This window comes from Engystomops pustulosus, chromosome 5, assembly GCF_040894005.1.
Source record: "Engystomops pustulosus chromosome 5, aEngPut4.maternal, whole genome shotgun sequence".
Lineage (NCBI taxonomy): Eukaryota > Metazoa > Chordata > Amphibia > Anura > Leptodactylidae > Engystomops > Engystomops pustulosus.
In genome coordinates this window covers 49,159,470-49,186,694 of record NC_092415.1, presented here as the reverse complement: position 1 = coordinate 49,186,694, position 27,225 = coordinate 49,159,470, and the positions used below count along the sequence as shown (strand labels likewise).

The window sequence follows — 27,225 nt, the reverse complement described above, 5'->3', positions numbered from 1 at the left end:
TCCTTTGAGTCCTGTCAGGCAAACTTTATGCTGGGGTGAGGGCTCTGAGTGCCACCTCTGTCACCTGTGCCATAGGTTCAAGGTGACAAACACTGCATTGGTGGCAGTGTACCACCAGGTGGTGGTTGTAGCCAGTAAGTGGTTGTTCTAAGGCAAGGGAATTATTAATTAAGAATAGATTCCCCCTTCCCCTGACAAAAAAACTGCTAAATAATACAGCTAATACAAAACAGTTTATACACATGGGGAGTAGTACAGTCTGCTCAAAATATGTTGCCATGGTTGTATGTGTCAAAATAAGGAAGTAATGAGAAGGAGTTGACTATTATTATGTGCAAAGTGCTTGATAAAAGCCGCCTTCATCCATGTCATAGACGTCTGAGATAACCGGTGACAAATAAACACCAGTCACTGCTCACCGTGAGTGCGCGCAGGAAGGATCTGCTGTCCAAGGTGCTGAACACTGCCTTGTCCTGAGTCTATTTCAGTGGTGTATGTCTATGTGCTGGGATATGCTTGTATCCATCTACATTAGATGTGTTCAGCATTAATCTGAAAATATACACCACTGTAAAAAAAAACTACCTACGGCTACCTGCCCGAGATACAGATATGTCATTGATACCATATGTATAGATGCGTTGCATTTTTGAAAGGTAATGTTTAATTTTGAAATAAAGAAAAAAACACATATAACACATGGACAAAACCAACATTTGCGAGCATGAGAATGATAGTTGCTATATCATAGGTATTACATCATTATTTATGTAGAGTTACTGGGATTCACACCATACGGCTACATTCACACGAACGTATGGGGGGCGTATATACGGCCGACGTATATACGGTGTATATACGTCCCCCATACACTTCTATGGGCTCACGGCACCGTACAGGAGCGGCACCATACCGCTCCATAGCCCGTAGAAAGATAGGACATGTCCTATCTTTCTAGGAAATACGGCCCTGTGCGCTGTATCTTCCTATGGAGAGGGACGGGGGTGAGCAGCGCTCATCCCCTGCTCCTCTCCACAGCGCACTACGGAATGGCGGGCATACATTGTGTGAATGTAGCCTAAGGCTCATTCAGTCGCCCGTTATGGGGGCTGTGATTTGGTTTGATTTGCAACAAGATCACAGCCCCATAGACCTCTATGGTTCCTGGTCACGCCACGGGGAGCACACAGTGTATCACCGAACCATTATCTGCCTACGGAGGGAAGTGGGTGAAAAATGATCACCCCTCCTTCTTCCGGCCATTTGCTCTCCCGGGATTCATTCCAGGCGAGTACACAGTTGTGGGAATAAGGCCTAATCTGGATATTTTAGAATGGAGATACCTGACGAGGTTATGCCCCTCTGAAGTAGTTTTGTTGGATACTTGAGGACCCTCTTACACAAACCCTAAAAGTGGGGGCATAGCTGAGGTGCTCTTTATACAGAGCCCTGAATTTATTCTGAAGATTCGGCTGACTGAACAGTCAGGTTTAATGTGTTGTATCGGCCCTTCAATACAAGACACAGTAAAACCAAGAGATGGACTGGAGCAGCACCAGAATTACCAGAGAAATAAAAAAAATTGAAAGCAAGGATTATTTAACTATTATATTACATGTTTTGTAGGCGAACTGTCTCATTCATTAGATCCGAGTGATTGGATCACCATGTTAGTGTGGACTGCTCGATATGTATGGATAGGCACACAAAGGTCAAGGTCATACCCAAGTCTTCAGTGGATATATCCCTTTAAGAGTTTGATGGTGGTATAACAATAGCAGAATAACTTTTTATTGTTTCCTTACAAAAATCAATGATAGCAAATCAATATATTGCAAGAACCCAAGGATCAAGTCAGTGAAATACACAACTAGTCCTGCAAAAATTGAGATGTTTGGCCCAAAAATAAGCCAGTCCTAAAGGGGTTATTGGAACAAGACAGTGAAGTCTACAATAAAGAACAGCCCTGAAGTAATGGTAATATAGCGGCAGTGAGTCCGTACATAGACGTAGCAGCCTCGTCCGCAGAGACATTGTGTACATGTGTTAATATGCAAATTTCTGGAAAGGTCAGTAAATATTTGAATTAGCTATTTTTATGAAGAAGGAAGCAAATAAGAAGCATACAACTTGTCAGAGACATGTCCTCCTCTCCACCGGGAAGACAAGGACAGGTTCCCTCAGAACTGACTCCTTCATAAACACATACATGTTTATATCAACCAAGTCCGTATGTTTTATTTCAATGGGACGAGGAGATAACATTGGGATAACCTAGGGGTCATCAATTTATATTGTTTGTATCTGTTTCGCACCTGGGTCTCCATCCAATGACGATGGATTGGTTTTTATATGCTAGAGATAAGCAGTATAGCTTCCTACTGATTGACAGCAAGCAGAGTTAGTAACCAGAAAGAAGTGATATTAAACATACAATAACATTAAAAGGGGATTCCCATTTTCTGTATTTATGACATATCCACAGGACATGTCATAAATACATGATAGGTACAGGGGTCCACTGACCCCCTTCCTGCAAATCTGATGGATGTACTTGCTGTACAGTACATGTCTGTATGGTCTTCCATATCCAGTGCTCCCATAGATATGAATGGAAAGTGGCAAACTCGTTATTGATTCAGGTTGGGGGTCAGTAGACCCCTGTTCCCAAAATAGGTGCCGGTCTTAGAGGTGGGACCTACACCCATGGATATGTCACAAATACAGAAATGGCTTTATCTTTTTAATATATTATTGTATTATTAAGGGGTGCAGATAAATCAGGACCTAGGAGCCCTAAAGGGGGCCCTCAAGGTGTCCCTACCCGATACAAAGTGATCAGTACCATAAGTAATACTTTATAGCAGTGGTGGCGAACCTATGGCACTGGTGCCAGAGATGGCACTCGGAGACCTCTCTGTGGGCACATGTGCTGTCTCCCAGGCACAGAGCTTGCCAGACATGGCATCTTTCTGCAGTCTCAGGCAGTCCAAGTTGTGCCCTGCTATTTTAAAGTGACCCATCCTGTGCTGCTTGGTCCTGTCTGAAGAGTGAGAAGGTGTGGACAGGGTCGGATTGGAGCTCAAAGATTCTGGTAGTAATACGTTTGTTACTGCCTAAATTGCTGTGTTGGCACTTTGGGAAAAGCTGGTGTGTTTTGGGTCTTATTTTGGGCACTCAACCTCTAAAAGGCTCGCCAACACTGCTTTATAGTATGGGGTCTGGAACATATTTTGTATTGTGCTCAGCAGCTTTGCATTCTCTTATGGATCGGACATGCTGGGATCAAATATGTCTGATCCTTCCTTCTCCTTACATCTATAATGGGTGGTCCCTGACAACACATTAGATGACAAAAAGCTAAAAAAAAATATCTGGGGTCTAATCAATATGGCATCATACAAGGATAAGTGACCACATCTAAAAATGAATCCCCTTTGGGGTTTGTCACCCAGCTTTCCCAGAATCCTACATGACAAATCATCACAAATCTTCATGGTACTGCTGCTGTAGTAGTTACCCAGCTTTATAACTAGAATTGTGCTGGAAATGTGAAATGGACATCTTTCTTATGTAATTTTACACCTCAGGACATCCCTCTCCTGACAAGCAGCTATCTGCTCCCAAATCCTTGTTTTGCTTCCCCTCAGTAACCAGGGAACCCTGATTTCTGCTCTTGTGACACCAGAGGAAGTGACGTGAATGTTATTTATATATCAAGTCATTTTTTTACTGCAGGAGAGACAGTAGTGTGTGTGTACACAGCGCTGTGAGTGTGAGGGGAAGCCTCCATGTTCTCGTCACATCACAGGAGCTGCTCCCGCCACTGCCAGACCCTCAGGGGGACAGTGACCATATAAGGGCATTAACCCCATCGCGGCCATTCCAAAACATGGTCCCGGCCACCTGTGTCATATTCCTATGAGAGTCATCCAGTAATGATTATGCATGCATGAGGCGGGCTGACACACACTCACTACTATGTACATACACCTTCCCTGGGTGCACACACTGCTGTGCGCTGACTGTAATGTCTAGGGACTCCATGGGAAAGGGAGGCACTTCTCACAGAGAAAGCAGCAGCCTTTTAATCTCACTCCCTGCCATTCACGGTTCACTTCTCCTTTACTCCAGGATAATAATCTCCGCCATCCCTTCTTCCAGCAGCGGCACCACCAGTCATTTTTATTTCTTTTTATTCCTTTTCTTGAATTTTGTCCTATATTTGAAGTGGAATTAATAGGGAGAAGCCTAATAATAATATTAATAATAATAATAAGCATCGGTCTGCAAAGAGCCGGAGCCTGAGACGCATGCGCATGGGTGATGAGCCGCAGCCAGCCCCGGGTGATCAGCCCAGCTACAACGGATGTGATCAAGGCAAAGACTTGCGGCAATCTCCCGGCATTGATGGTGACATTGTAAGTATATCCCTGGCTGCAGTGACCAGCATCATCCGCTGCTTGCACGGGTGCAGGGCTTCTCTAGACATCAATGGGCTCCATTTTTAGATCTCTGACATGATGCAAGTGCTGAGAGTATTTGCAATGAGGGAATCCAGTGCAGCAGTGGATGGGGGATGTGATGCTGCAGGTTGTGTATTGCATTGAATGAATGAGAGAAGGAAAGCAGCGCGGTGATGTGTCATATAGATGGATATATAGGGTCTACCATGTCTGGTCCTGATGCTGCAGCTCAGGGATCTCCTCTATAGTAACATCACATCCCTGCTTTGTGCACAGGCATCCAGTGCAGACACCATCCTGACAGATGCCTGAGTGCTGCCCGCCTGTCACACTACACTGACATGTAGCAGAGCTGGTTATGTCATTGCTCAATGCAAAATAACATCACCTATTGTATATAGACCCCCGAATAGTCATCCTGTCACGTAGGATACACGGGCAGCCCATGCTGGGGCTTGTAGTTTCTTTCACCTAAGTTACCTATGTAGCCATGTATGATAGTGCATGTGTGATGGTGAGTAAGTTCTCTCACATATACTGACTGATAGTGATTCCTCCATTGTGGACATCGGATGTTATCACACTGCAGTTTATCCTCTTTACTATAGAGCTGTAGGTTGGGTATTATAAAATGCAGTAGTGACATAACAGCCCCCTCCGCACTCACCGCTGTGGGGACATTTCCCAGCGTATAATCTTCATTTAAAAGAATCCTACATCAAATTCTTGTTTTATGTCTTTACATTGTATAGGGATTTGTATCTATCTATCTTATATCTAACTATCGCATATATATTATCTATTGATAACCATGCAATATATTATCTATCTCATATATAACTATCTATTTATATATCTATCTCTAACTATGTGATACATTGTCTATCTATCTTATATATATATATATATATATTATCTATCTCATGTATAACAATCTCATATATATTATCTATATCTATCTTCCTATTTATCTTCCTATATATCTCATGTATAACGATCTCATATATATATTATCTATCTATATGATAGATTGTCTATCTACCCGTATTCCTTTCTTTCTATCTATCTTATATCTAATTGTCTTATGTATATTATATATTTATAATTGTCTATCTATCTATCTATCTAGGAACGAAAAAAGTTTCACAGCAGCACAGTGTAGAAAAAAACCTTTGTAGGAAAGGGGGTGCAAAGGCTCTATAGTCCTGGCAAAAGACTTACTTATGTAGAAATTCAAAAAAGAGGCAGCACTCCAGATATAAAGTGAAAAAATTGGAAGGGTTTATTCCAAAACCGGCGACGTTTCGGTGTTTATCACCTTTTTCAAGGCTTGAAAAAGGTGATAAACACCGAAACGTCGCCGGTTTTGGAATAAACCCTTCCAATTTTTTCACTTTATATCTGGAGTGCTGCCTCTTTTTTGAATTTCTATCTATCTATCTATCTATCTATCTATCTGTGATATATTTTGTTCAATTGCTCAATATCTATCCAGTATCCATTTAAGTATCTGTTTTAGTATCTTATTATTTAACCATGTAATCTTTTAGTCTACATTAATCTATATATGTATCTAACATGTTTCTGTCTGTGTATTTATCATCTATTTCATTTTTATCAAATACAGTCCCATACATTAATCTCTTGTCAGTATATGAACCCCTACACCCAGAAGCAGGATACTGACCCTACAATATAAACGGTTCCATTCACATATACAGTACAGTAAGAGGCTGTCAAATAAAAATGCAGAATGATGATTTTTTTATTTTTATCTGTTTATCACCCGTGTCCTTGCAGTATATGGGATCTCACTTAGAAGTCAATAAGGACCTTAAGAATATTTGGGTCATGGGTAACAAATTATATGCAAAGGCCTTACTCAGATATCCATTCTAGCTTTGTCCTATTTCCTAAACTTCCCTTCCACGTATTATTTGCTTTTTGTGTAAAAAAAAAACTTGAAAGTGGTTTAATCTCCTGAAAATTACTATACAAAAGCAACTTTTCTGAGTGGGTTCTAGCAGTGGTCCATGAATTGGGATAGCTCACAGATGGCATCCATACTCTGTCCATGTTTTAATGTACCTATCATCTTTGGCTTCTTTTTTCTGAAATAAAGGACATACAGTGGGAATGGAAAGTATTCAGACCAGTTAAAATTTTTCACTCTTTGTTTCATTGCAGCCAATTGGTAAGCTCTTAAAATGTTCCTAGTCACAGAGCACATGCCATTGAAAGTTACTATATAACATCCCGTATAAACTCGAGTATAAGCCAAGACCCATCATTTTACCACCAAAAACTGGGAAAACCTATTGACTCGAGTATAAGCCGGGGGTGGAAAATGCATTGGTCACGCTCCCCCAGCCAGCAAGCCCACTGTAGTATATAGCCAGCCAGCTCCCAGTAGTATACAGCCAGCCTGCCCCCATGTAGTATACAGCCAGTCTGCCCCCTGTAGTATACAGCCAGCCTGACCCCTGTAGTAGACAGCCAGCCCAGCCTGCCCCCTGTAGTATACAGCCAGCCCAGCCTGCCCCCTGTAGTATACAGCCAGCCCAGCCTGCCCCCTGTAGTATACAGCCAGCCCAACTTGCCCCCTGTAGTATACAGCCAGCCCACCCAGCACTGAATAAAAAAATAAACTTTTATACTCACCCTCCGGCTGCCCTGATGCTCAGCGCGGCTCCTCTTCTGTCTTCCCCGCGGCTTCTCTTTTTTTTCCGGTCTTCTGTACAGCAGGCAGAGAGGCAGCCATGTTATCTCCAGGAAGATAACATGACGCGTCCCTGCCTGCTGTACAGAAGACCGAAGGCAGAAGAGGAGCCGCAGGGAAGACAGAAGAGGAGCCATGCGACACGACATCGGGAAGCCGTGCCGAGCATCAGGACCGTTGGAGGATGAGTATATAAGTTTAATATTTATATTGACTCGTGTATAAGCCAAGGAAAGGTTTTTTCAGCACATTTTTTGTATATATATATATATATATATATATATATATATATATATGGTATCTTTTTTTCTGTAAAACCTATTTTTAATACAAAAATTGGCAGTGTATGTTCTATGCTTTGTGGGGACTAGAGGGGGTGCTAAAAATGGGTCGCATTGTGACAGGTTCCCTTTAATGTACACTATGCACTCCATCTTGACAGAAAAAAAAAGTTAGTTTTGCTAATTTATTAAACAAGAAAAACTGAACATCACATGGTCATAAGTATTCAGACCCTTTGCTGTGACACTTATATTTAACTCATATGCTGATCCTTCCTTCCTCCTTCTCATCCTCCTTGAGATGGTTCTACTCCTTCATTGGAGTCCAGCTGTTTTTAATTAAACTGATTGAACTTGGTTAGGAAAGGCACACACCTGTCTATACAAGACCTCACAGCTCACAGTGCATGTCAGAGCACATGAGAATCATGAGGTCTAAGGAACTGCCCAAGGAGCTTAGAGACAGAATTGTGGAAAAGCACAGATCTGGCCATGGTTAGAAAAGAATTTCTACAGCACTCAAGGTCCCTAAGAGTACAGTAGAGTTTGGGACGACCACAACTCTTCCTTGACATGGCTGTCCAGCAATCGAGGGAGAAGAGCCTTGGGGAGAGAGGTAAAGAAGAACCCCAGGATTACTGTGGCTGAGCTCTAGAGATGAAGTAGGGAGAGGGGAGAAAGTTCCACAAAGTCAACTATCACTGCAGCCTCTACTAGTCGGGGCTTTATGGCAGAGTCTACTGATGGAAGCCTCTCCTTACTGCAAAACATATGAAAGCTGCATGCAGTTTGAAAAAAGACACATGAAGGACTCCCAGACTATGAAAAATAAGATTCTCTGGTCTGATGAGATGAAAATTGAACTTTTTGGTGTGAATTCTAAGCAGTTTGTGTGGAGAAAACCAGGCACTACTCATCACCTGCAAAATACAATCCCGAAGGCTCACTTTCCAACAAGACAATGACCCTAAGCACACAGCTAAAATAACAAGGCATTGGCTTCAAACATTCTTGACTTGCCCAGCCAGAGCCCTGACCGCAACCCGATTAAGCGTCTCTGGAGAGACTTGAAAATGGCGTTCACCAATGTTCTCCATCCAACCTGAGGAAACTGGAGAGGATCTGCAAAGAAGAATGGCAGAGGATCCCCAAATCCAGGTGTGGAAAACTTGTTGCATTATTCCCAAGAAAAAGCTGCTTTTACACAATACTGATCAAAGTGTCTGATTACTTATGACCATGCGATATTTCAATTTCTCTTGTTGAATAACTTGGCAAAACTATCAAAATTTCTGGGTTTTTTTTCTGTCAAGGTTGGGTACATTAATAAAGGAAAAAAAACTTTATTAATTTTACTAATTGGGAGCAATGAAACAAAGAGAGAAAAATATACAGGGGTCTGAATACTTTCAATACCCAATGTTCTGTAAAAATAAGCACTAATAGAGATATTATACTGAAACATAGATATAATGGGGGATATTTATCAGAAATATCAAAATAGCCCCGATACTGCACAGCATTTATTTCTACGAGAAATAAAAGCAGCCGTGGATTTGTGAAAAGTCGCCAGCTGCAGCGAGTGTGCAGGGACAGTAACGCCCAGGCTGGCCCTCTCCCGGCTGCGCCCTCCGCTCGGCTGCCACTGGCGTGAAGGTGGCGGATTGGGGTAAATAATCACAAGTGCTAGCAATAAGCTCGCATTTGCGATTGTTTCAGGGCTTCTACACCATTGACGTGGTGCAGAGGCCCTGATAAATATGCGCCAATGTGGCTATCCTCGCAGAACTAGGCACAATACTGACGTTTGCTTTTTACTACTATGAATACGCTCTTAGGCTTCAGGTATTACTTTGGTTGGTTTATGTTATAGACGCCGTATACTGTGATTGATTGAGAAATATTTCGCCAGCTGCAAAAATGTATTTCAACAAATGTTTTGCTGCAATGGTTATTGTGTATAAGTTGCTATGGGTGTTGGCCCTATAAGTGTATTCCTCTGTTCAGTGCCTGCCGGTGGGGCAATACTTTGCCTAAAGCTGGAGAATAGCAGGTTGGACATCCACTTTATTGCACTAATACCCACCATATATATCTAGTATAACATGTTATTAACCATATACAATGATACAAGGTGACACTAGATGCCTGATAAGATGTCGGAAAGTTCTGGTTGTACTTTTATCAGTCTGGCTTTTTGTTATGTGACGTAAAGCTAGAGAAGGATAGATCCTGCATACGTCAGCCACCAGTTTATCCCAATCCGAACCCTATTAACTATGTTGGGTTTATATTATAATGTTTCTCATCTTGCGGGATGAAATCAATAGGATCAGTATATCAATTGGTGCGCCAAATCCGAAATCTACAGTATATTTGGCAGGGTCAAGGCATCTCCACCCTGGCTGGCATTGTCCCCTGCACTGGGACACCCATTTTACTTGGTGCAAAAGAGGGAATGAGTAAAAACTTCAATGGTGTGTGCCAGAAATAGTGACTTTTTCATGCCAGAATGGGGCACAAAGAATGATCCATAGGCCCAATTGTGTCTTGATAGCCAAAGACTATACAATTATTTTACCAACCTTGTATGTGTAGTGAATACTGTACTGCATCTATATAGTATGATATCCTGTCATGGTCTCTTTGAATCTGGTAGTATACTAACTTTCTATAATACTAGTAAGTGCTAAAATGCAGAATTAACAGTAGGTGAATGTTAGTATATTATATACAGGGTGTGTACCCCACACAGTAAGTTGCATGAACATACATATTCCTTGTAGCTAAAAGGTGATGTATATACATGACAGGATTCTGCGGGTGACTCTTAAGATTTATTATAATTCTTTACAATACAAATTTTGGCTGCTGCAGAACTTCTTTTTGAGCAGAAAAGGGTAAAGTGCAGTTCAAGGTGGTATGTACTAAAGACAGTTAGACAATGGGGCTTTTGTGGGTCCATTTCAATGTGGCCTTGTGTCTCAAAAATATGCTAAGTATAATTTAGTCAGAGTTGGAAACTACAGGCAGTCCCCAGGTTACATACAAGATAGGTTACATAGGTTTATTCTTAAATTGAATTTGTATGTAAGTATAAACTGTATATTTTATAATTGTAGATCCATACAAAATTTTATTTTGCCCCAGTGACAATTGTAGTTTAAAAATTTTTTGCTGTAATGGGACCAAGGATTATCAATAAAGCTTCATTACAGACACCTTACAGCTGATTATTGCAGCCTGGGACTATAGGCGGTCCCCTACTTAAGGACACCCAACTTACAGACAACCCATAGTTACAGACGGACCCCTCTGGCCACTGTGACCTCTGGTGAAGCTCTCTGGATTCTTTAGTATAGTTCCAGACTGCAATGATCAGCTGTAAAGTGTCTTTAATGAAGCTTTATTGATAATCATTGGTCCAATTACAGCAAAAAATTTGAAACTCCAATTGTCACTGGGACAAAAGAAAAAAATTTGGCTAGAACTTCAATTATAAAATATACAGTTTCGACTTACATACAAATTAAACTTAAGAATAAACCTCCGGACCCTATCTTGTACGTAACCCGGGGACTGACTGTATAGTAAAGCATCCAGAGAGTTTCACCAGAGGTCACAGTGGGCAGAGAGGTCCATCTTTAACTAGGGGTTGTCTGTAAGTCAGGTGCTCTTAAGTAGGGGACCGTCTGTATTAAAGGGGTTAGTAAATATCACCTTCTAGGGACCTGTGCTCTATCTTTGCTCTGTTGTTTCCCTGCCCTCCAGCATCACTGGTTCCAGGTTGTGAGGCATTACTCCGTACACAGAATTCCCCGGCAATAATCAATCCCAAGCAATAGTTAACATCGACTTTAGAGGAAATTAATAGCCCTTAATGGTGGTGTACAGGGACGTAGCTTATAAAAGAACGTCCAGCCATCACCCATTCGTCAGGTCTGGGATGTCAGTGTAATGCAGGAGATGGCCTCCAGGTAATTGATCAGAAGATGTATTCAATAAGCAGATGAAATTTAGCTGTATCTTTAGTATGACCCCTGGTTATAGATGGGGAGATATCAACAATGACCAGTGTGTCATGGTTTTTACAAATGGTGGGAATAGTTTTCTAAGTTCTGACTACCAATAAAATCTGCTTTAATACAGCATTGTGTTAAAATAGAAAAATTAAAATGCTCACAGCTTCCACTGGCCTCATTGGTGACAATTACACATGTGAGTGTTGAGGCCAGTGAATGATGTGCTGTGTTTATGACTGCCAAAGGCAGAACTGGGTGTCGCGTGCTGGATCAGAGGGGTCAATTTTTGTAACTTATTTAACACAGCGCTGCATATAAGCATATTTTACATTTAGTTGGACACCCCCTTTGAAGTGTTTCTCTGTTCTAAAAATATTGAACAACTATGTAAAGGATAAGTCAACAATATCAGATTGTTAGGCGTCCAGATTCTACTCCTGCAAGCTGTGAGACGTCTTAGGTAGGATAGAAATATATTTTCTAGAATCCCCTCTTTCATGCAAAATCTCCCGCAAAGTCAGGCAAATATGAGATGTGTCAAGTGAAGAGTGGTTGCAAAGAGAGTGTCACCTCAGAAGCCAATATCTCCAGTTCTATAGCACATGGAAACACATCATATTAAAGATAAGGATCTTGACTTTCAGATCACATCAGGCTTACTGCTTTGAGAGCTACAGAACCAGAGATACAGGCAGCTAAAGAAATACAGGCTGCAGATAAAGATCCAGTTCCTCCCTACATTTTAAAGGGGACTGTCACCAGGGACCTAATTTTCACTGTAGACAGGTTGCAGAAGCCCATCACACTTGCAGGGTAAATATGTCTTTATGCTTTCTCTATGCATTTGCAGTACAATAAAATTGTGTGTTATAGCATACTTTGTATCCTGACAAAATCCTCTGTGTAGTCCTAGGGGTTGGCCTTTGGTTTGGATGCGTTTAAAAAAAACAACATGTGGCTTGTCTGTGTTGCAGACTGCTCAGCTCTTGACCTGCAGTTTTGTGCTCCTGTACAGCTCCTCTGTCCTGCTCCTTCATAGAGCTCACAGCCTGGTGAGGTGACATCAGTGGGTGAGGGAGGAGCTGTAAAGGAGCACATAGATGGGGGTAAGATCTGAGAAGCCTGCAGCACAGACAAGTCACATGGTGTTTTTTGAAATGCATCCGAACCGAAGCCCAACCCCTGGGACTACACAGAGGATTCTGTCAGGGTGCAAGGTAAGTTACAACACACAATTTTTATTTTAATAAAAATGCTTAAAGAAGCAGAAAGGCATATTTGCAATGCAGCTGGGATGGGCTTTTACAACCTGTCTTCAGTGAAAATCTTTAATATGACACAAAAAAGCATGTTTTAGGTGCTAAAGAACAGTATATAGGGGCTGAATTAACACTACCCCAGGAATCACTAAACTTGACTCATCACATGCAAAAAAGAAATGAGAAGAGTCATATCTACCTGACTTTGGAGTAAACGGATGAGATTTCACATAAAAGAGGGGAATCTAGAAAGGATATTTCATACTCAAACTGAGGAGAGATGATTTGCAGTGACCTCGTCTGACCACTTCACTTAGAATGGAGCATTCTGTATCCTGTTCCATTCTCTATTTATTAGCTGCTGATAACATGTGATCTGTGGGGGTGCTGAGTGTTTTTGATATTGAGAATCTAATACTGTAGGTATAATCTATGTACATTGATGCCTTTCTTCTATATAGAATTCCACCAGTCAATTGCTTCGTTCTCTGGCTGCCACTGTGCCTAGGGTCACCTTTGACTGTTTGCATTGGTCATTGTCCTTTCCCTGTGATGTCACTCCGTCTGATGTTTCACCCCAGTGACATCAGTAACCAGTTGTATCATCGTAGTATATTCCGGCGGGTGTACTGGAATGTGACAAAACTGCATGCGACTCAGGTTATTGCCAATAATTCTTGATTTACATTGCTACATTGTTATCAAAAACCTAAGGAATTGTATAAACGTGAGTCAGAAGTAAATTTTAGGAAGCATCTGCCGATGGAAACTATAGTGTTAGTCATTACAAGTGTAAGTAATTTTGTGAGTCAGTGTGCAATACACTGCAGTAAACAGCGTGAGTCAGGCTCTCGTACAGTAGGCACTTGTTAAATTCATTCATAGTATTGGCAATGAATGGTTATGTGGAATGTGATTTAAAGGGGATATGCCATGCCAACTAACCCACCCAATATAAATCCTTCACTAAAAACGATGATTAAAAAGCATTGCCCTTATCTCTAAATGGTTCCTCTTCATTGCTGCAATGTTTAAAAAAATCAGTTTGTAAACTTATATGCAACTCACATAATAGTACTGTGGTCCAGTATATGCAGTGATCACTGTGGTGCCCTGTCTCCCTGTTCCTGATTGACAGGTATCTGTTAGGACATGTTGCTGTGCGGAACATTTAGAGAGCACTCTGTTACATCATTGGCTACTTCATCATGTGACCACGGTGATGTCCTTTTACCGTTGAAACGTCTGCCCGATGTATGTATCTGATCACATGAAATCACAGCAGCTTCCATGGAGGATGGGGAACAGTATAAGTCCATGGAGCCATGCTGTGATTTCATGTGATCGGATGTATACATGGGGTAGACATTGCAAATGAAAGTGGGGAAAAGACCTTCGATGATATCACCCTAGCGATACGACATGCTGAGAAGAGGCATGGGACATAAGGAGGAGTAGATGGGACGGGACGGTTGAGCAGGGCATGCCTCCTCTGATGCCAGGGGATAAGAACCTGTCATTGGCTGTATATGTGAAAATGTGATGACAGGTTCCCTTACTGAAGAAAATCAACTAAAATTCAATTATCAACTTTTGGAAAATAAAAATGTACTATGTATGTACCTAATGTAAAGCTCCTGTGCCCCAATGTAAAATCTGCAACGCTCTGTACACAAAGGGGCACATTTTGTTATTTGTATCACAGGGTCTGGTTTTTTTGGTACACAAATTGTGCAAGTTTTTAGACTGTGATTTTAGATTGTGACGCAAGGGCTTAATAATTTGGCGCACAGAAGAAAGTGATTCCATATTCACGCAGGTGTTATAGGACATGCTAGACTTGCCTTTTGTGTGTCTAAGTATGCAACATAAATTGCTCCAGAAAAAGGTGTTGTAAACTAGAAGAGCAGAAAAAGTGTAAGGAAGTTAAATTGTGACGCCGACATATAATAAATATGGATCACAAGGTGCAGCAACATAATAAAAACAGCTCCCAAATAGCTGGCACAAAGCCAATAATAAATGCCCCCCATTGTGTTCTTTCCGCACACACTGAATATAAAGATGTGTACCACTGTATGTTCCACATGTGCTTAGAAGATTTACCATAGGGACTTAGACAGCTTGGTGAATGTGGTTTTATCTTGGCACAAGGGGTGTTAACACCTCCAGATCATTTGTGATTTTTTTTTTTTGCAAAAAAGTCACAACAAGTTTATATTTGTTTCCTGTGTCACTGGACGACTTGGATTTGCTCTTAATTTTACGACTAAATGAAAATATTTAATATGGAGTCGAAAAGTGGAGTGGGCTGCCACAAAATGGCAATAACAACAATTTTTAGATATTTTTAAGCCAGATGTAACTGATGCAACACATCCCCACATCATGTATATGGCACAGCCAGCTCTCTATTAGGCAACAGAATGGAGCAACAGGGTGTAAGCTCTACTTCCACCTCCGTTCATAAGACGGAACAGGAGCACACTTCTGATCAGTGGTCCCAGTAGTCAGACTCCCAAACAGGGGAGAACATGCAAACTTGACCAGTCCCTTTAAATGATCCTTTCAAAATCTTCTCAAATATAAATAGTATAATCTTAGTACAGGCTGTCCCCTACTTAGGAACACCCAACTTACAGATGACCCCTAGTTACAAACGGACCTCTGGATGTTGGTAATTTACAATTAACAGCTATAACAGTTATCTAAGGTGTCTACAAGTAAGCTATATTTTAATGCTGGTTCTTATGACAACCCAACATTTTCCAAATCCAATTGTCACAGAGGCCAAAAAATTTGGGCTGGAGTTACAATTATAAAATATTCAGTTCCGACTTAACATACAAATCCAACTTTAGAACAAAGCTACAGAACCTATCTTGTATGTAACGCAGGGGCTGTCTGTACTTGTAAGGCTTTATTCATATTCCTATATAAAATCAGTGATGCAACTCACCTGTGAAAAATGTCCCGTTTAACTTTCGTCTGTGTAGTTTTCATTTTTCACAGATGCCCATTAACTGTAGTACAAAACAAGGTGAATGAGGACTCAAGGAAATACTCTACATTGCTGGCAGAAGCAGCTATTTATGCTGAGTGACAATAACAACCCTATTGGTTGCCCTTTAGGCCTAAAAATCCCACAAATGCGGCTAATGCGGCTTACTCACATCCAACTCACATCATGTACCTGCCGGAATGTCCGGCCATAACTGTCAGGGTCCAGAACTCAACTGACATTCCGGCCAGGGCCAGACATTCCGGCGGGCAGATGAGGTGACTTTGATGCGAGTTAGGAAAGTAGCCCATGAGCAAGTGTGATGCAATGTAAGCTTGCCTGAATGTCTGGCCCAAACGCTTATAGACCGGAACTGAACTGACACTCACTGTTGGGCAATAGGCCTTAGTCGCATCAGACTCTCTCAAGGATTTTAGACCTGAGGCTGTATTCACATATTGTTGCAGATTTATCAAGCTGTCTAAATGTCAAAATATTCTTAGTTGCCCAGGGCAACCAATTACAGCTCAGCTTTCATTTTACCAGTGCTCCTGAATATTTTAAATGGGAGCTGTGATTGGTTGCCATGGGCAACTAAGAATATTCTGACTTTTAGACAGCTTGATAAATCTGCTCCATTGTGTTTTGAGACACAATCCAAAGGCTTCCCCCGTGACCACATGTCTATTGCATTTCTATTTCATTTAGCAAAGCAAGTGTATAAGAAAAAAAATTTAAGCCCTATTTACACCTTAGTTTAGTCAGTTTTTGCATCAGATATTGTAGATCAAAATTAGGTCTGGAGACAACACAAAGATAAGGCATAAAGTAAAGATTTACATCTGATCTATATGTGGCCGAGCATAAAATAGATGGAATTAATGGGGGTTATAATCTGGCCCTCTAGGAGAACACAGTGGGGCACAGTTATGAAGTTGGTTGAGTTAGAATTTTGGTAATTTTTCAAAAACAAATGTCTTGCACCACATTTATCAGAGGTTTTAGACTATTTAGGCTGGACCTCATGGGAAAAGATTGTGCGCAAAGAGTTAAAGGGGTATTCCCATCTGGACATTTACATTTAATCTGCCATATGTAAACATTTCTTCAATTAGATGTTATTAAAAAAATGTTCCTGTGTAAAAATAATTACTCATAAATGTAGTCATGTTGTCCCTTAGAAATGAGATGGCTTCCTCTGATACGACCACCTCACATTTTGGCAGCAGTGGTCGGATATGCTCTATTGAGTCCGGTCTGACCTCCTGGATTCGGCGATCATTACCACAGGACGGCTGCGGGACCTGCAGTAACTCCTGGACATTTCATATATAAAACCTTTTGTTTTTTTGTGCAATCCCTCCAGCAGAGGTGGCTGTATGCATGGAGTTAGTCTTGTTTCTAAGGGACCATATGACTACATTTATGGGAAATTATCTTCACACAGGAACATTTTTGTAATAACAGCTAATTGAAGAAATGTTTATACATGGAAGATTAATGTAACTGAATGTGAATGTCCAGATGAGAACACCCCTTTAACATTTTAATTTTTTGGCGTTAACTAGACCAACTAATAGATGGAGTATTGCAGGAGTGTTATTATTTTATCACTATTAATTACAGTAGAGTAATGGAAGGTAACCTTTGGTATATTAAAGTCATTGAGGTTTTTTGTTTCCATTACGCCCTCATTAAACGGAAAGTGTAACCTGATTCTTCATGGTATGTTCACACAGTGGATTTTGGAATATATTATCTGTCATGAGACTCCACACCAAAAAACATTTCCCAATGATCAAACTGGGAAGTCATTGGTGGGCATTTATTATTGGCTTTCCGCCATTTTTTTGGCAGATTTTTTTTCTTGCTGCACTTGTGCACCATAGGTTTTAGCTCCACAATATTGCACCTTTTGCGACAATCACACCCCATTTTTTTGGCCACTCAATTTTGGCGCAGCTCAGCAATCCCGACACTTTACCTGCGCTTCTAGGTTCCAGACACTTTTTCAGCCATTCCAGCCATGTTGCAATTCACTAAGCCCTTGAGCCAAAATCTAAAGTCTAACTTAACACACATTTCATGCGCCAAAAAGCAGACAATTAATGTATGCCCCCGATTGTCTCTTTTGGACATAAGTAAGATAACAAGACCACTTGTAACCTTGTATTACACAGTTTCCATATTATCTACACAGTTTCCATATTTCCCATAGCAGTGATTAGTAATTTGGGAAACAGTAATAGAACAGAGAACTGTGCAATTCAGAAGTTTAAGAAATTGTTAATCTCACTCAGTTTTCATAATTCCTCTGTTTGTTTTGATAAAATGTGACCACTACTGACCCTCATCGGGGATGGGGTGAATTGTGAGCTACAGGACTCAGTATGAGGGGGGGGGGGTGTGATAAAGATGTAAGTCACAGAGGTAAGGCCCCTTCTTTAAGACGTTTAAGGCAATATCCCTTTAAGTAGCCTTATTGGTGCTGTAGCAAACGCTAGCACTGACGTATTTACCCCCGTGGACACATAGATCATTCTTATATGAATATCTAGGTTAACTTATGTGATGCTTGATTGCTTACTCAGTCACTCAAGCTTACAGTGAGTAATCTGTGTAATTAACGTAAGCAGACAAATAGGTGATACAAAAGCAGGATCCTATTCTCCAAGCAATTATCTGCTTATCTACCCCGCTTAACAGGCTTAAAACAGGCCAGATTATGCATAGATGTGTGGACCTGCTCAGAAGTGGACACAGTTACACCAAGTCAATGAAATCATCTTGGTTATGTATTTGTCAGCATTATTAAACCACATGCAAACTGGTTTACAATTTCATAGATTTGTGGCTCGGAGTGTGGAAAATCCCTGTAAATTCAGTAACTCCTTAAATTGTCAGTAATCCTGGAGTAACATGACAAGGACATAGGATATGGACACAACGGGGCACATTTACTAAGGGTCTGCACACCGCATTTCCATCGGGTTTCCCGACTATTTCCGAATTGCGGCGAATTTAACAGGTTTTTGACACACGATGGATTTTGGCGCAATTTTCATGCATGACTTTTGTGCAACACAAATGGGGGGCGTGGCTGTCGGACAACCCGACTGATTCGGACTAAGCGCGGGATTTAAAATTCAAATTGTGTCGCAAGCCATGCACTCACATATACTGGGAAGAAGAAGGTGAACTCTCAGCGGGGAAGCGACACATGCAGGATTTCGAGTGCACAATCTTAGTGAATCGCGCCGGACTTCATCCTCGTCAGACAGCGCACCTTGGGGATCGTGACAGGACCAGGTAAGTAAATGTGCCCCAATATATACAGAAAAGGTTCACCTGTAGGACAAAATTGTGCTATTAAAAACAACATTTCATCCAGAAAAAAATAAGATCCCATACAGCCATGGTGACTGGAAAATAAAAAAAAAGCAATGATAGAGAAAAAATGAAAAATAGACTGGGCATTAGATAAGGGGTTAAAATCACAGCAAAAATCTGCAGATATTCCATCCCCTCTGGTGTCTTTAGGGCATGTCGAGCCCTCATGTAAAAAGTGCAACAACTAATAACTACCATTAAATGATGTAAGAAAGTTGCTGTTTTTACCAGGGAAATACAAACCAAATCACTATAAGAGGCTGCACATTTACAGTGAACATGTAGATCTGTTCCATTATCGCTGTATTAGTGCTGAGCTGGGGATGTATCTGCAATCTGCTGCCCTTTGTCTGTGTTATTGTGCTTCATTTATTATTAATTTTTATCTTTGGATTCTTTCTTTGGAGATACCTCGGGTCTATATGTTCATAATCTGAGAAATAAAGTAGTCAAGTGGAGAGGACGCGATTGACAAATCTTTATTTGAAAAACCACTGCCATGGTCCGTCAATGGACCATTGTGTTTCTATTAACTATCCATGGGATGATTTAAATGCTAAAAGCATCGGAGATATAAAATATAAGTTCATGGATGACCAAAATTGGTGTTGTGTAAAATATGTTTTTCAAGTTTTGCTATGTTGTAGCTTTAAAGGGAACTTGTCACCAGATTTTACCCCTTTAAACTAGCATTCCCCTTAGGTTGGGTATGAAATGTCCTTCTATGTGAAAAAAAATCTCCTCCAAAGTCATGTAAAAATGAGCAAAGCATCTTCTACCACATGTTTCCTGGGTTGTAAATTTTTGTTTTTTCATTTTTACAACCCCTTTAAGGTTGTCTTTGAACATGGAGGAAATTAATTAAGCGAAATGTACAAAATATGGGGTAAAAATTTGCACTCAAATCAAACCATCTAAAAGGAGGCAAACTGTTAGGTTACATGCACACGACCATGTGCACGCCGGGGTCGGATCCTCTGTGTGCATGCTGGCCTGTTACCGAAGAGGGGAGCTCCCCTCACCCCTCCCCTCTGCATAGAAAACTAAGCAGCCGATGCTATAGACCTCTATTGTGGCCGTGATTGGGTCAACCAGATCACTGCCACAGTAACGGTCGTGTCGTGTGAATGTAGCCTTAGCCTCAGACGATCTAATAATGTGACAGATTTATCATCCACCATCAGACACACAATACAGTAGATAACCACTTTTGTTTTGACTATGTATTTTATAATGAAAGATTGCTTTACTTTCTAATATACTTTGTGTTTCAGTTCATTCTTGCTTTCTGTACATAGACACTTTCTAGATGATGTAAGGCTAGGTTCTCACGTGGGGGCAAAGGTGTGGCAAAGATCACACAAAGCAGTAGGATTAGTAATGGTAGGGGGTGAAAACTTATGGTCATTAAGAACCACGTCCAATCCCGTTATCTAGGACACACCTAATGAAACATGTGAGTCAAACTGGTCAGAGGTCTTCATGTCAGCAAGGAAGGCTTTGATTGACTGACAAGAAGCAGAAATTCTAAATCTTCCATCATCTTATAGTTAATCTTGTGTGGAGACACACAATAGTTATTGGATAACTAATACTTTAAAATACCTTTGTGTACACACATATGTTATTCCTTATGCCGCTAGATCTTAGGGTGACCAATGTCCACATAAGGCTACAGAAACAACCTAGGGTTTATATATATATATATATATATATATATATATATATTCGCACTTTAAAAGGGGTTGTCTGGGGATATTTTATTTTAATATATGGCGGGAGGGGGTGTAAAAATTAGAAACCTCTTATACTCACCTCTACCCTCCTCCCGTTCACCTGTGCCATCGGCTGTCACTGCTGGTATCTGTCCCCACCACGCCTCTGCTCTGCTCCTGCAGGAGTGTCAAGCTGTAGCAGGTTCGCAGTTGTGTTCGGGATGGCACTGTCGGGCTCTGTACACATACAGACATTGACAGTCATGGGCTGTGGTTGATGGGAGCACAGAGAGAGGTGAGTATAAGAAATTTATTATTTTATACCCCCTCCAACCATTTATACAAAAATATTCCTGGACAACCCCTTTAAAGGGAACCTGTCACCAGGAGACCCATTTTTAGGACTCCCCCAGTCCCCACAGAGCATAGTACATACACTGCCAAAGTGTTTTTGTATAAAAAATAGGTTTTACATAAAAAAAGATATGCTATAATGTACCTTTCATTAGCATCTGCTGTGTGACTAGGCAGTTGCCCATGGGGAGGGGCTGGAAAGGAGCAGTTTCCCCCCACCCTTGGGAAACAGCTCCTCCATGTGACCTTTTCAAATATATGAAAACACCCAACACTGGGTTTAGCGACGCCCCCTGCTACTCTACAGCCAATCCCGAGTGTGGGGAGTTATTCATATATTTGAAAAGGTCACATGTTTCCCAAGGGTGGGGGGGAACTGCTTCTTTCCAGTCCCTCCCAATTGGCAACTGCCTAGTCACACAGCAGATGCTAATGAAAGGTACAATATAACATATCTTTTTTTCTGTAAAACCTAAGTTTTATACAAAACCACTTTGGCAGTGTATGTACTATGCTCTGTGGGGACTGGGGGAGTGCTAAAAATGGGTCTCCTGGTGACAGGTTCCCTTTAATGTATAAAATAACATATGTGGTCAACCTTGAAAGCAATAAAATAAATAAATTTGAGAGACTTGGTAGATACATGTCTAATAGTCATGTAATAAAAACATGAAACTACAGTGAGTATCACACAATTCGTACTGCACCACGAAGAATAAGGAAGCAACACACGCAAGAGATGGATTATCCCGATCATTAGAAATGTGGCTTAAACTCCACTTAAGAACGATAAAACGTGAACATGGCATTGCAAAGCTTCAACAAACATTTCCAAAACCTGCTCATGTTTCAGACAATCCTGGCTACGATTACTCATTATTACTTGTATCAAATAACTCAGATTACATTTGTTTCAACTTAATGCGATTTTACTGATTTACAGAATAGATTTTTATTGAATGATCTGTTTTCGTGTCTTCATTTATGTAGAATAAAATGCAGCAGGTTGGGATTTAGAGAAAACTCTACCTGTTTATGAGTATCAGGGATAGAAATACATCCGGTGCTGTCAGAATTCGTGGGCTTTTTGTTTGTTCTGTTTTGCCCTTTAAATAGGAATTGTGTGATTGCAAAAACCTATTTTACATGCATGTGAATAGTCTCTTAGACATCCAGCTGTCATGAGACTTGAAGGTTAAAGAATATCCATCACCATAACCAAGCATGATAAACCAGGGACACTTATTCGTAGATCCAGGCACTGTAACTGTGTTCATCTTATATATATTTTATTAATGGCCTCCGTTAAACTTTAAACTTTATGCTAATTAGCCAGAAGGACTATGGTGGGTTGTTACCAGAAACACTCCCTTCTGTAGCTCCACAGGAAGTTACCCTGTGCATGAGCAACTCCCCCAACCACTTTGTGATAAAATCTCTGCTGCTGTGAGATTACAGCAGGCAGAGGGAGGTGTAAGTGCTGAGGGAGTGGGGGTGAAACATGCTCCTGCACAGTGTAATAGCCTGTGAAGCTACAGCACGGAGGGGCTCTGTTAACACCCAAAAGCACTTCTGGTTCATTAGCATAATATTAAAAGTTGATTTTAGTAGAAAGGAGGCCATGAATAACATATATAAGATGATAATCACAGTCACGGTGCCTGGATCTATGAGTAATGTCCCTGGTTTATCATGCTTGACATTTTGATGCTAGATTTCTTGTACGACATCTGGGATTTGTGTACAGTTTTTGTGCATACCATAACCAATGTTACCCGTCACCCGTAGAAAGTAAGAGGTGAAATAACTGTAGACTGAAGTAAAGGCATACTGCCTGGAGATGATATTAATTTTCAGTATTTCACTAGTTCGGGGCAATATATTTCTTCACTGGAAAGTCTAGTATGTGTGGAGTATTTGTCCCCACTGTCTTTTATGCTACAGTGAATGGTAGATTGCGGAATTAATAAATGTTATAACTGATTAAATCAGACAGCGCTAAGCTTCTTTTGTCCATGAAAATAACTTTTATCCCCAGATCTTTGCATGCAGCTGTAGCTAAAAGTTTAAGACTGTATTCTATAATCTGCATGTAAGGGGAGATTGAAATCAGTTTAATTCTTCTGAAATAAATACAAAGTACTAAACTGTGTTATTTTTTCCATATATATATATATATATATATATATATACCGTATACCTTATATACTCGAGTATAAGTCTAGTTTTTCAGCACAAAATTTGTGCTCAAAAACCCTAACTCGGCTTATACTCGAGTCAACTAAAAACAAAGACAAAACTCACCTTTCTGACGTCACCCATAGGAGACAGTCTGAGACAGAAGAGGACCTATGGGGGACGTCGGAAAGATGAGTACAGTGTTATTTTTTTTCCTACTACAGGGGCTGGGCAGGCTGCATGCTACAGGGGCTGGGCAGGCTGTATGCTACAGGGGCTGGGCAGGCTGTATGCTACAGGGGCTGGCAGACTATATACTGGGAGGCTGTAACCAATGCATTTCCCACCCTCGGCTTATACTCGAGTCAATAGGTTTTCCCAGTTTTTTGTGTTGAAATTAGGGGTCTCGGCTTATACTCGGGTTGGCTTATACTCGAGTATATACGGTGTATATATATATATATATATAATATATATATATTTAGCCTTCTTCGTCTATAAGAAATTGTAAATTTCTAATAGGCAACCTAGGATATTCACATCCTTTATATACGTATAAATAATTCTGTAAAGAGCGGCAGCGCCATCACAGCTCATGTGCTCATATGTGAACAGGCTTTTATTCTACATGCAACACTTCAGCTCTGAATGTTAAAGGGTTTTTCCCATTAAAGCAAATTCTCACATTTCAATCCCCTAGTGATGTTAACACAATAAAGATCATTTTTACTGCTTACTTTACAAATTTATTGCTGTTTTAGCTCCTGTCACTCTCTAGGCTACTCAGTGTAAAATCCAAGGGTGTGGGTGGGGACTCTCTAAGCAAACACATTATTATGCTTCTAGTTCTGTGGGGTGACAATGTGGTTAGATTATCAGGGTACAGGTGTAAATAGACTTTCATTTGGCTTCTGAACATTCTACTAACACATTGATACATAGAGAGAGGGATGAGACAGATGAAAGGTGCATGAGATTACACAGAGGCTGACAGACTTTTACATTGTTACACTGTGAGCTCTGCTACTTCTCACAGATATGTGCCTGCCTCCCCCTTCTTCCGGATCACTTATCTCCTTGTAGTTTGCAGCCTCTCTCTCTGCTCACAATCTCCTGGCAGGAAGTGATTACTAAGTGTCTCTGAGTTCCGTGCAGGGGGCGTGGCTACAGCCACACGGCAGAGAGGGACAGAAATCTCATCTCCACGATCTCACACAGAAATCCAAGATGGCGGCACGACCCTAAGTCAGATGTTACAGGGTCATGTCCAGGGGAAACTGAAATTGTGTACACCAGGACTGATAGAGACAGTTTGGCCTTATATCTGTGAAATGCTGCATTTTTTTCAATAAGAGAATGTGTTATTTTGTTATCCTGAGTACATATAAGGAACTTGTCTTCGTGGGAATACCCCTTTAAAACTTGCAGATTGAGATAGCTGTAGTTTAGGACAACCCTATGGGCTATGAAGCCCATACTGAACCGATTCCCTCAAAACTAGATCTACTTTATAAGTGAATGGGTTTGTGGGGGTTCCTAGATGTTGGAGTCCTTAAGCCTTTTGCTATTAGTCTGTCCCTGTCAGATACCAAAAGAACAAACCACAAATAAATTGGCTCCTGTTTGTGATGGATCCTTCTCTTCCTTTCTAAAAAAGATATTGTAGATGAACTGGGAGGTAAAAAAGCCAAAAGGCAAAATCTTTAATGGCTAACCTTACCATATCTTCTGGTCCACATAGCATATGCTGTGGGATTTGGAAAGTCTGATAAGGATGAGGTAGTCAAACATAAATGCAGATGTTATCACAGTTTTGGAATGATCATGGGCAAAATTAAAGACATACTAACCATTGTCTCTGTTGTCAGGCTTGCGGGTAGTGGATCCACTGAACCACTGCAGACGATGACTCAAGCCACTACCTGGGACCGGAGTCTAAGTGGTACCCTGTTTTCACCAGAGCCCGCTGCAAAGCGGGTTAGACAAGCTGCGGCGTGGTACCACCAGGTCGTTCCTCAGGCGTGACTTGTCTGCAGTGGCGGCCAAGGTTGAGGTACAAGAACGGCAATCAGAGATGCAACGTCAGGGTACAATCCGGGGTCAGCAACAGGAGGTCCAAGCAGAGGGGTACTGGAACACAGAACAGCAGCACGGAGGAACACTGGTACACGGAAACACGGAGGAGCTCAGGTAACACAGGAACGCAGGAGACACAGGAACGCAGGCTAATAAGAGGCAGGCTTAAGTAGTTTTAGTGAAAATGGCCAGCGCCAATTAGTGGCGAGCTGGCCCTTTAAATTTGCCAAAGGTGGCGCGCGTGCCCTAGGAGGCGGGGACGCGAGCGCCGTGCTGCCGGAGTCGGCGTGGGAAAGGGGTAAGTAAGAAGCCGGGGGACCGGGGCAGCCATGAAGCGCGGCACGGGTGCCCCTGCGACCCGGGAGGGAGGTCACAGAGGCACCCGTGACATCTGTGTTCCATCCACATGGCCTCCTTAGACCCTTCTTATGGTATTGGCTGGAATCGAAAAAAATTAGCCTTCTGCCAACGTTATGGTCAGCCGCTGGTCCAGTTAGACAAGAACGAAGGCATCACTACTGATATGTTACTATTCTTGCACATGTTGCTGCTGAGTCCAACAGTTGGGCAAAGCGGTCATGTGGAGTTTGGTGGTCTGACCGGGACCAGCTTCATAACAGAAGGGGAGCCATATAGATGTAATGAAACAGGATGGATGAGCATGCTGTAATACATGCTCTGGGAACAGACTTGAAAAATAGACAAAGTGGACCTTATTGCTAAACCCACTTCTCAGCTGTCCCTGCCTGATTGCCTAGCAAACCCCAGTGTAGGGGATAACTAGGAGCCGTTCCCTCCCTGCACCAAAGTGCAAATCATACATTACAAGACGATACAAAAAAAGAAAAGGAGTCAGCAGAGTAAGATAGGAACAAGGAGGACAAACACAGTAGAAAATCGCAAGAGCAGAGAATAGTCAAAACATGAGCCAGAAGTTAGGATAGCAAGAGATCACAAGAAAATCAGGAGCTCACTAAGATATCTCCATTACTCTTACATATCAGATATCAGAGTCCCGGCCTCAAATAGTGATTGGGCCTCAAACAGTGATTGGGTCAGGAATGACCCTAGCCCGCCCACTACGCCAGCGTGGCACGCAGGTGTGCAAGAAATTGTGATTATTTTAGTGCTCTTTTCTGGGTTTATGAATAGAATAGCAATCCTGGAATACAGGAGTTATAGGAAGAATTGTAAGAAATATTCTAGTTCATGTATAACAAAAAAAATGGAGTGTAAGCCACATAAATTCTGTAACTCTAGTGTATACAACCTATGATTGGGAATAGTTTCTTCTTACTGTATTGTGTCATTTACAGGAAGGATTACTAAAGGCATCTGAGAGATGTCAGTGATGATGTAATGACATGTCATTACACAAGGCCACTTCATTTGTCAGGACTGTGTCATTGTTCTGGATGCAACGCTGTGTAATTTCCTGCCAGCTGCATTGTTTGGGAAGTGTAATTATATGTGTAGGACATTGCAATACTAAGTGTATGGGATATCTAAGGCTTGGTAATTTTTTCACGGCTATTTAAAGGTCCAGTTAGCCGAAAACTCTGCTATCTAAATGTGGTACTTTCTTATCATCCTTTTCTGCTTTTTCTGGTTTTATTTGTTTAAAAATTTTTTAAGCCTTTTAACTATGCTCACTTTAGCTCAGAAAAACTTTGAAAAATTGAGTTATTACTTTTGGAAAGTGAGGCATGTATGTGATCAGATACATACATCGGGTAGACGTTTCAAATGTAACAGGACCTTAGA

The 27,225-nt window shown here is 41.2% G+C and overlaps 1 protein-coding gene across 4 annotated transcripts in view; it reads left to right on the top strand.

Moving 5' to 3' along the window:
* The window catches only part of RGS20 (regulator of G protein signaling 20), a 116,889-nt gene that overhangs the window by 70,622 nt on the left and 19,042 nt on the right, over nt 1–27,225 (top strand). The window contains exon 1 of one of the 4 annotated variants that reach the window (XM_072151908.1): nt 3,802–4,421. The exons of 2 other annotated variants lie outside the window; for them this stretch is intronic. In XM_072151908.1, the coding sequence (XP_072008009.1) occupies nt 4,314–4,421 (108 nt within the window). In that variant the 5' untranslated portion in view covers nt 3,802–4,313. Of the gene's footprint in view, nt 1–3,801; nt 4,422–27,225 lie in introns of those variants that run through there. One more of the 4 variants, XM_072151910.1, reaches the window with a different exon arrangement.